An 11,723-nucleotide genomic window follows, 5' to 3' on the forward strand; every position below is an offset into this window, starting at 1 on the left:
ACAACATCTGAGGATTGGTAACAATTTAACAATGGCATGTCTACAAAAAGTGTATCCTGATAAATGTGGAACTGTATGAAATGTAATAACTTAAGCTGTCATAAGGGTTGCACACATTTATTCTCGACAAGCATCACATTACAATTTAATACATTTAGACAATGCAAATCATAAGTAAGATCAACCTATAGTCTATTTCACATTACTACATCCTTCCTCCTTATTGGAGAGCTCTTTTATGAATCCACTGATAAGTTTTCTGATGAACTTCCATGAAATGAAACTGTCTTGGTTTAATAACCTATGATATGAGAATAACACCTTTACCAAATTTTGCCGAATAGCCCCATGACCTTTCTCCTTTAAGCCACTGTTCCCTTTTCCCTCGCTCTCCCAGATTATTGCTCGCTGCGTAGTTACTCGCAACTCGAATGTGCTTTATGCCAGTCTTTTTCATGAAATCGTCAAATTCTGAACAAGTGAATGCACTGCCATTGTTTATGACCATAGTCCATATGTAGCAAATGTCATTTGTTATAGTTCAATTGTCACGCATGTAACGGTGTCAAAATCGTTGATATGTCATTGAGAAACATACGATAAAAGTTAATCATTTCCAGATAACTTTTAACTTATCACCTTTGACAATCGGTACAATCGGCGCTGCTCATTCAGAAAACACTACAGGAGATATTGTCCCTTCCTCTTGTAGACGTTCAAGCTTTTTCTTACTAGAAAACAGTACTGGTCGTGCTTTACAGTACTTTGGTTTGGTATCCACATCACTGTAGATTTTTGCCTTCACGTCAGTTGTTTTCCCTACTCCTTCATTGAATAATTCAAAATTTCATTCAAATCATTGTCATCAGTTGCCCCACTGACTTTCATAGAAAATATTTCTCCCCAGTTAAGCTTTATTTTTTCAAGCCAGTTTATTCAAAGGAGATTTGGCCCGTCATTATTCACCACAATGATCGGCAATTGTTTGAAAAAAGTTTACCTGGAAATATATTAAAAACCGCCCAATCAAATGTGTTGATTTTCATCACCGCAAGAAAAAGTCGCTTAACGTCTTAAATGCATTAAGAAAATATCCATTAGCAATTATCATACTTTTTAAAACATATATGTCTATAAAATATATCATTTAGAAAAGTGATATGATAATCATGGCTTCCGTGACTCTGGTATAGCCTTTTGATGCTTGCCTCAGCGGAAAGTTTGGATTAGTGGTATGTAGCCTTAAATGTCAAAAGTGTAGTCTGCTACTTTCACTGTACGGAATGTTGTCTGCTACACAACGGTGTACAGGTAAAGATCTAAGCAAGCCGCTCAGGTAAATTAAAAAAATTAGTAATAAACTGTTGATTTCATTGTGTCATCGAAATAAATACATAAATAAATATGCATTTGATTGAAAAAAAGGTTTCTTGTGCGGTCATGTCGTATAAATTTCCTTTATTTTTTATCAAAATGTACGAATGTAAGAACCACAGGTGTCCACTGTCCGTCACATACATGTAGCTTGGACCTAGGCTAAAATAATAGACGTTCAAAACGCGATTCTTCTAATCCCTTAATGTCGGATTTGTGAAAAAATTTCTTAGAAATCATTCATAATATTGTGAACTTAATTTATAACACTCAAATTCAAATTCAAAACCGAATGTTTTTTTTGTTGCAGTAAATCTACTTTTGCTGTCAATCACTCCCCCTTGACCGGGCACTAAGTTACGTTTTGAATGTAATGCACCAGTCAATTGTACCCCCCCCCCCCCCCACGGTCCATGGGTATACCGGGTGAAATGGACCGTGTTTTTACCTTCCTGGTGGCCCCGCAGTGCCGGGTTTTTGTCTTCGCGCCCAAAATAGTGGGGGATGGGCCTTACCTAGGATCCCTGAAATGCGGGGGCATTTAGCTACTATAATGAGCGATCATGGATACTTTATTATTATTTTGACATTTGTTATGTATCCCTGTTATGCTACAACTCTCTACCATTTAACACTAGGCGAAAAAATATATATATTATATGCATCAATTTTAATTTCACATAAATATCATTAGCAAATTTAAATGTCTTTTTTCAAAGTGGTATTTCTCTTAGGCCAAAAAAATGGTTTGGTTAGGGTTACATCTTTTTCGAAAATAAGTAGGGTAGGGAGGCTTTTTTTTATTTTATTTTTATTAGGCTTAATGTAAAAACGTTCTTGGAATCATTGGAGAATAGTCAGGGCTTTTTCACCAAAAATTGTGAAGAGGCCTAGCCTTTTCACTTTGGGAAATTTAAACGCATGAAATTCTGCAAATTGGGAAATTTAAATGCGTTTACGTCTCAAAATGGGAAATTTATAACAATATAATTCTTTGGAGTAATTGGTCCTCGAATAACGTTTAAATTATACAGCATTCTTCTTATGTCAACTTAAAAGATAAAAAAGAATAATTTGCTCAAACAGAATAAATTTTTATTGTAATTTTTTGAAGTAAGAGCTTCCTTTTTGGGAAAAATATTTGGGTTTTGTGAAAAAAATATCTGGAAATTGGGAAAAAATGCCATTTTTCCCAATTGTGAAGTAGCCTAATTTCGGCCCCTAGCAAAGAAGGTGAAAAAGCCCTGATAGTGTTAAAGTAATCTTCTGTATAAAGTTTTAAAGGTTTTAAAACAAGCACTTCTAAAAAAATGATTATGAAAATGGTATGGTCAGCATCTATTTCTTAGGTAAGGTCTAATAACCCAAACCAAATGTATTTTATAGGCCTTAGATGTATTCACAAATAAAGTATATGTAGATTATATCTAAACCAAAGAACTAAAGTGTTGTCCAATTTTAAAAGTCTGCGTGTGAGTACCATTTAATTGGTGTGGTGAAGATGCCAAAGAGGATTGGCAATAATACCTGTGTCCCTCAACATCACTGTTTTCATTTCAATATTGAATTGATACATTGTGAACTTAGAAGTATTGAGCATTCATGATTTTAATTTAGTAAAATGGACAAGTTGAAAAATTTTACATCTGGGTAAATGTGTATTTAATCCTAGTATTTTTTTTCAGGTACAGAGAAAATGAATGTCATTAAGTGGGATCCAAAGAAAACCCTGCAGCTTTTCATAGCGGCTATTGCCGTTATTTGTCTCTTGTATATTGTCATACCTGGCAAATCAAGAAAACACCAGCTGGTAAAGCCAAAGTATAAAGTCCGACATAAACTCTCCTACTGGCATGAGCAAATACTTAAAAATGACACACTGTTTAGGTTAGTAACTGACCAAGAGTTTCTTCATCCAAAATCACAAGATGCTTTCAAGAAATACTTCAGACCTTCAAAGTATGTTGATGACAACAGAGGGAAATTTAAAGCTATTGCATTGAAGGATTTTAACATCAACGAGGATGTGATCGTATATCTGCACATACAGAAAGTTGGAGGGACGGTGTTTAATGGTCATCTTATCAATGATCTGGACAAAGGCTTTGACTGTCACTGTACAAAACATGTCGTTATGAACCCTTGTCACTGCAAGTAAGTGTTTTGACTAACATGCTATTTCAGGGATTCCAATAATCACCGGAAAATATATAGGATTGCTATAATTAAAAAAGGTTCTAAAATATCTTTAAGAGATTAATTATATTGACTTATTTTCTAACCAGAGAAGGCAGAAACAGTTAGAGATGATATTTTTATATAATGAGCCTTAAAATATACATTATAAGTATATAACTATAAACAAAAATTGTTCTACCAGCTCTGAATGATACGACTACCTATAGTTTTTCAAATATACAGATTGAAGAATATAACTAACTTATCATTTTTGTGAAACTCATATGCTGATTCATGTCAATTTAACATGAGAGTATGTTGTTGTGGTAAATGCAAAAGATAATAAGATAAACTCAAGTATTAAGATAGCTCTTCAAATCACATGAAGACCTATAATTGACTTGAAGAGGTCTCTAATTATTTGTTGATATCATTATAGTATTATTGCTACTAAGTAACAATTCCATTGTTGCTCTCACAAATTGAATAAGAGAGCTTTTCAAATTACCTGAAGAGAGCTCTTATTCAATTAATGAGGGCAGCGATTGATTTGTAGATAAATCCAATTCTGACAAATCCATAACTAACTAGAAATGATTTGAAAAAAGCTCTTATCCAATTAATGAGTTCTTTAATTCCATTGTTGAGAGCATCAATTCTACTAAATTTGAAACAACACAATATAAAATCATTATTTGGAGATATATTCAGTTGAATTAGAGAGGTCTCTTATTGATTAGGAGGTAGCTCCAATTGAAAGGCTCTTAAATTCATCTGATTTGGAGATATTGTAAATTTAATTGAAGAGATCTCTAATTCAATTGATGCTATCATTTGAGTTAATTGGAACTCTCTTTAGTTGAATTAGAGGTCAATTATTTGAGTTTATGTACATTTGGCATACTCATAATAATACAGGATTAAACTAGAACAAATGTAGCTCTTTTAAAGGGACTGTACACCAGATTGGCACCAAAATTTTTTTTTAATGTAACGAATCTCAGGACAATTATTTCATATAATGTGTTACGCTTTGATATCATATTGTAAAAAAAGTACCAAAATGTAAAAAAAATTGTGTCGGAGACTGGGTTCGAACCCGTGTCGCCAAAATTGCAGTCCAGTGTTGTATCCACTGTGCTACGAAGACTTACTCTTGGATTATTTAAGCTATATACCTAACTTGGTAATATCACGTGATAACATCGACAAGCCAATCATGCATTAGGAATGAATTCTACTAGGTAGACATACCCAGTAATCTTATTTAATGGAAAAATACGAAATAACTGCTAAACCTAAATAAAATGCAAACTATGTGGTAATTCAGTTAGTAAGTTTCAATGCACTGTACACATTAAAACCAAGTTTATGTCAGTTTTCTACAATTTTCTTTTTTTTCTTGCAAATTGATCATCTGGTGCACAATTGCTTTAATGCTTGGAATGAATGAACACATACTCAGTACAATTGTTTATTAAAATAAAACAAATAAAAACATTGAAATGAATTGGCATAGGTTTCACTATTTAAAGCATTTCGCTCTACGGTCTTTAAACTTGGTACATGTATACTACACATTGGTCATGGTCAGTAGATGTCTGCTATTGATTTTTGTGTCAAAAGGCCATGGTGGCATTTAACAGAAAATTTACAGGTACTTTTGTTTCCGATAAATAACTTTTGAACTTGGTGTACAGTCTCCAAACTTGGTATGAACATTGGGCATGGTTACCCAGTAGAAGATAATAACCAATATTGATTTTGGGGTCAACGGTCATGGTGACGCTGCCAAGCAGCGACAGATTTGATTCACAAAACAGAGTGTTCTTAAAGTGTGGCGTTTTAACTAGCACCAAATACTTTTGTTACAACTGGATGTACTACCGTCAACATCATGTCATGTTTTAATTCCATCCACCGAGAAAATCCAAAATTCATTGTACACATTACTTATTTAAGGAACAAAGCTGGCAACATATGGCTTTTTAGCTGGTTCACGGTTGGATGGCCGTGTGGGCTGCATGCAGATTGGACGATGATGCACGAGTGTGTTGACAAGGAGATGAACAAGCTAGAGGGGATTAAGAGACACAGGAGGTAGGTAAACCATGTGTTGATGGAATGGCTTATTAGGAAATCGTAAGCAATGACTTATTATTGATCATAATTCACTAAGGGGTACATGTATAAAATTATGCTTTTAGTTATATACTAGTATATAAATAAAAAACTACATTACAATAGGAATGCAATAAACTATGGTGCAAGTCATAGTATCCTTGTAAGATTTTAATCTGTCTTTTTCAGATACTTTTACATAGCCTTACTCCGTGACCCGATTTCTCGCTATCTGAGTGAATGGCAGCACCAGCGTCTTGGTCAGCATTGGGAAGAAGCCAAACTGAAATGTGGTGGGCAAAGTGTAGGTAAATTTGATGTCTACCCATGTTTCCAGGAACACTGGAAGGAATGTACGCTCAACGAATTCATGAACTGTCGGGATAATCTGGCAACAAACCGACAGACCCGCATGCTTGCTGATCTCACACTGAGTGATTGTTACAAAAGGAGGACACAATTCACACTGTTGGAAAGGGCAGAGTCAAGGTTGAAAAGTTCCATGGATAACATACAGACTCTTCCGTTTTTTGGTTTGACTGAGCGCCAGACTGAGACGCAGCATCTGTTTGAAAAGACTTTCGGATTGAAATTTAATAAGAGGTTTGAATCTCTGAACGATAATGAAGAGGAAGATATGATTTCTGAAGATGAGTTTGTTAATATAATGAAGTTTATTGAACTTGATATGCAGCTGTATTTGTTTGCTGGTGAGTTATTTAAGGAAAGGTTGCGTCAATCAATTTAGTGGGCACATTTTTACCATTTTCTTCTAATTGCACAACGCTTGTATGTATGATTTCAACATAAAAATAGTTGCGTAGTATTATTGAAGTATTATTTTGTCTGAAGTCTAAAATACTTTGGTTGTCTTAGCAGTAATCACCTATTATAACATTTACTGTAATGATGAAAATCAGTGTGTTTCTTTTTTGGCCAATGTTTTTTTTTTAAATTCACATCTTCTGTTTAAAAAAAGGTCGACCCCAAATCCGTCTTGTTATGGAAGAACTGGTATACTAGGAAAGAAACAACTTTGTCACATTTTTTTTATCTTAGTGTAACTATTCTTGTTCATTTTCTTCCTAATTTTACGCGAAATGAGGTATTTTACACAACCAGAAAGGCCCTGATTCCATTCTCAAATTTTTGGAATAAACACACTGAAAATACTTCAAAAACACTACTGTTAACCATTTGATGTATTTGAATCAAATCTGAAAAATAAGCTGATACTTTTGTGAAGTTTTTAACTTAAGAAAATTGAAACGTAAAAAATGAAACATCTTTGAAATATCTTTTCCGGATTTTTGAGGAAATATTCCGCAAATTACAACCACGCTTACAATAAACAAAGTACTGTCAAGCATGCTTATAATGTTAATGAAAATGGCAACTTATTACATACTGTGCCTAGCAAAACCTATTAAAATTTTATTTCAATCCTGTAACAGGTTGTTACAAAGAAAGTGTTTATTTATATTTTTGTGCATTTATATGTTAAAAATGAAGTGAATTTTTTTGTCAGTTATCTGTTGTTCAATGGCTTCTTTGTTTTCACAGTAACTTTTTCTGCTGGTATACATCTAGTTGCAACACGTTACAATGATGCAGAATTCAAAACTATCATTATCTAGTCGTATTTTCTTACATCTCGTGTTGTTTTCCAATTACTGAACACACATGGATCATAGTTTATAATTTTGTATGTACACATTCAATTTTAAACATTGTTTTCTCGTTTGATTACAGGTATATGTTGCTTCACTGGTCCTGTGTGAAAATGTAAAATGAAATTGAATAATAAATATGCAATCATGCAACTATATTTTGAGGTTGTCTATTTAATGTATTTTACTTTCTCAAATTACATTCCATTTGTATTATTTCTCATTTATGCATTCCCTATAAACAAGTAAAATATATTGGTAAATTAAATGTTCTACATATTTACATGTTGAATTTGAATTGTTGTTTTACATGTACCACTGTATACCATTGTTATTTTCTTCATCTATGTGAGAAAATTAAGGAGTTTACGTCATGACATAATGGAGAACAACTTACGTATTAGCAGTTTCAGTTTAGTTTCAGTTTATTGGTTATGTCAGCAAATTGTTCATTGGTAATATCAGCAAATTGTTTATTGGTAATATCTGCAAATTGTTATTGGTAATATCAGCAAATTGTTTATTGGAAATATCAGCAAATTGTTTATTGGTTCTATCAGCAAATTATTTCTTGGTAACATCAGCAAATTGTTTATTGGTAATAACAGCAAATTGTTCATTGGTAATATCAGCAAATTGTTCAATGGTAATATCAGCAAATTGTTTATTGGTAATATCAGCAAATTGTTTATTGGTAATATCTGCAAATTGTTTATTGGAAATATCAGCAAATTGTTTATTGGTTCTATCAGCAAATTGTTTATTGGTAAATACAGCAAACTGTTTATTGGTAATAACAGCAAATTGTTCATTGTAAATATCAGCAAATTGTTTATTGGTAATAACAGCAAATTGTTCATTGTAAATATCAGCAAATTGTTTATTGGTAATATCAGTAAATTGTTTATTGGTAATATCAGTAAATTGTTTATTGGTAATATCAGCAAATTGTTTATTGGTAATATCAGCAAATTGTTATTGGTAATATCAGCAAACTGTTTATTGGTAATATCAGCAAATTGTTTATTGGTAATATCAGCAAACTGTTTATTGGTAATATTAGCAAACTGTTTATTGGTAATAGCAGCAAATTGTTTATTGGTAATATCAGCGAATTGTTTATTGGTAATATCAGTAAATTGTTTATTGGTAATATCAGCAAATTGTTTATTGGTAATATCAGCAAATTGTTTATTGCTTATGTCAGCAAATTGTTTATTTGTAATATCAGTAAATTGTTTATTGGTAATATCAGCAAATTGTTTATTGGTTATGTCAGCAAATTGTTATTGGTAATATCAGCAAATTGTTCATTGTAAATATCAGCAAATTGTTAATTGGTAATATCAGTAAATTGTTTATTGGTAATATCAGTAAATTGTTTATTGGTAATATCAGCAAATTGTTTATTGGTAATATCAGCAAATTGTTTATTGGTAATATCAGCAAATTGTTATTGGTAATATCAGCAAACTGTTTATTGGTAATATCAGCAAACTGTTTATTGGTAATATCAGCAAACTGTTTATTGGTAATATCAGCAAACTGTTTATTGGTAATAGCAGCAAATTGTTTATTGGTAATATCAGCGAATTGTTTATTGGTAATATCAGTAAATTGTTTATTGGTAATATCAGCAAATTGTTTATTGGTAATATCAGCAAATTGTTTATTGCTTATGTCAGCAAATTGTTTATTTGTAATATCAGTAAATTGTTTATTGGTAATATCAGCAAATTGTTTATTGGTTATGTCAGCAAATTGTTATTGGTAATATCAGCGAATTGTTCATTCGTAATATCAGCAAATTGTTTATTGGTAATGTCAGCAAATTGTTTATTGGTTATGTAAGCAAATTGTTCATTGGTAATATCAGCAAATTGTTCATTGGTAAAATCAGCAAATTGTTGATTGGTTATATCAGCTAATTGTTATTGGTAATATCAGCAAATTGTTTATTGGTAATATCAGCAAATTGTTATTGGTGATATCAGCAAATTGTTTATTGGTAATATCAGCAAATTGTTATTGGTGATATCAGCAAATTGTTTATTGGTAATATCAGCAAATTGTTTATTGGTAATATCAGCAAATTGTTTATTGGTTATATCAGCAAATTGTTCATTGGTAATAACAGCAAATTGTTTATTGGTTATGTCAGCAAATTGTTTATTGTTAAATATCAGTAAATTGTTCATTGGTAATAACAGCAAACTGTTTATTGGTTATGTCAGCAAATTGTTTATTGCTTATATCAGCAAATACATGTCATTAGATATTAATGAACTTGGTCCATGCTGTAAATACCAATAGTGTACATAAACAATGTAAACTGATGCTGGCTTCTTCGGCCGTTGTTAACATTAACGTACGCATATACATGTAAAAGTGCTTTCAAAATACTTCTTATGTGAACAAAATACATTGTATATGACAATATTTTTTTATGAAATATTATATTTTGATATTAAAGATAATTATTTTACTAGGTTTCTACAAACTACATGTAATTAAAGTGAAATAAACATTATACGGTGATTGTTAATTGTGTTATTTTAATTTTTAACTGATAAATAGCTCACATAAACACTAAAGCTATTATAAGACTTAAAAGTTTCCCCAAGGGTGATGCATTCGTCTTCGGTATATGATAAGATCAGCTAAACTACAGCAAACTAATGTTCCACGAAAAAGATGCTGATTCTTGGTGTAAATTTAGAGTCCATTATTATGACAAGAAACATTCCAAATCAAATGTTAGAAGAGTTTGGCTATCCTTACCAACATTACTATATCGTAAAAAAGCTTCAAAGCGAACTATTTACAGCATGGTTGGAAAATTCAACTGGGTTACGCAATTTGCGTGTACAGGGGACGTTTTCATTTGCGGCTTTGGTAAAAAAATCCATGGAACAACTCCAGTCACATGGGACTTGAAACAAGATGTTTTGTGGTGGTTATAATGCATGCAATATGTTTACGGAACTACGCCTATACGACTGAACCGTGCAAATCTGTAGCTGACTGATTCTATAACGGCGATTCCGTATAGACATGTACATATCAACTGTACTCAACATCCCTGTACTCAAACAATTGTAAAACTGCCTATTAACTTTCTTGACATAATACTTAATACGTTTGTGACAATATGACAGCGTGTGCTATAATCAACAGCGGCTCATGCAAACACCCAACAGTAATGACCTCTCTCGTGTCATGTATTCTGGCTCTTAGCCATTTATAATTTCCATATTCATGTTTTCTATTATGCCGGACAGTACAGCATTTTAAGTGATAGTGTCAGTAGACTTTATTAAAACAATAGACTTCTGAGGCATATGTCTACCTGCGGTTAATTATACTATTACAGGAGCCGGTCTTGAACATGAGTTTGACAGGGATGTCGCTTTTTACACCAGATATGCATAGAATACAAAACGCGGCTACAATACTCATAAGAAATCGTATCATGTATCCTTCTGCAATAAAATGGGATATTGTCCTGTTCCACCATTTTCTTCAACCATATGCCGCTACGCTTTTCCAGCCAAAAGCCTAAAATTCATCTCAGTGAAGCAATATTTAAATATTATTCGACTCTCACCAGAAATGGAATATACTAAAACCCCTGACATCCGACTTCAACTTGGATTTGCAATCATCGCTTGATGTCTTAGTTTTAGTAGCTTGCCTGGAAATGCTTAATGGACTGTTACGCCGCAGTTATGTGCTGTCCATCATGGTCGTCAAGTTTACCCAGACCAACATCTTCGTCAGCGGGACAATATATATTTACCTTGGGGAGTGTTATTACACATACGATGGTATAAAACAACCCAATTCAAGTCCAGGACTCTGCGTGAAGGAGAGCATACTTGGCCCAGGCCATTTTTCATTGCTGCAAAAATGAGCTCGGCCGCAAACCCATACGGTCTGACCTTCGTCTTTGATGTTCAAGGTGACGTAATACCCCTTACCAGTGAAGAATAGACATTGCCTGCAAAGCATGAATACAAACACCTTTGATATTGCAATTCATATTATCGACGCGGTTGAGCAACTAATTAGTACCAAATTGGTTTTCTCCGGATGCAATTTAGATGCTTGGTGATTGAAAATATTCATGCAACCAGGATTGTATAAGCAATACTGTTCAACTCGGTTCCATATTGTGAAGAAAATACAAACGTTATGCGAATTACAGATTCTTTCTATTACTTATACTGCTACGTCCTACTATCTGGCGGTATTTGACCATTAGTCTATATTTTATGACCAAATGCAATTTTTATTATGCATACTATATTCCTTTTTAATTCTTTGAAATATTGACTCAATGCTTTTCAACTGAATTCGCTTGTGAGTGTTTATAATTGT

The 11,723-nt window shown here is 32.7% G+C and overlaps 1 protein-coding gene across 2 annotated transcripts; it reads left to right on the forward strand.

Annotated features, from left to right (window-relative positions):
* The first annotated feature begins 1,285 nt into the window (after nucleotides 1-1,285).
* Nucleotides 1,286-9,881, forward strand: LOC128218788 (heparan-sulfate 6-O-sulfotransferase 1-A-like). 2 transcript variants are annotated; one of them, XM_052926483.1, is made up of 4 exons: nucleotides 1,286-1,336; nucleotides 3,060-3,528; nucleotides 5,515-5,652; nucleotides 5,863-9,881. In XM_052926483.1, exons 2-4 carry the CDS (start codon nucleotides 3,071-3,073, stop codon nucleotides 6,419-6,421), a joined length of 1,155 nt encoding a protein of 384 aa, XP_052782443.1. In that variant the 5' UTR covers nucleotides 1,286-1,336; nucleotides 3,060-3,070; the 3' UTR covers nucleotides 6,422-9,881. The 2 variants fall into 2 exon arrangements, with proteins under 2 accessions (XP_052782443.1, XP_052782445.1); XM_052926485.1 differs by having other exon boundaries at nucleotides 1,295-1,311.
* The last annotated feature ends 1,842 nt before the right edge of the window (nucleotides 9,882-11,723 follow it).

The sequence above is a fragment of the Mya arenaria genome, chromosome 15, assembly GCF_026914265.1.
Source record: "Mya arenaria isolate MELC-2E11 chromosome 15, ASM2691426v1".
In the NCBI taxonomy this organism is placed as follows: domain Eukaryota; kingdom Metazoa; phylum Mollusca; class Bivalvia; order Myida; family Myidae; genus Mya; species Mya arenaria.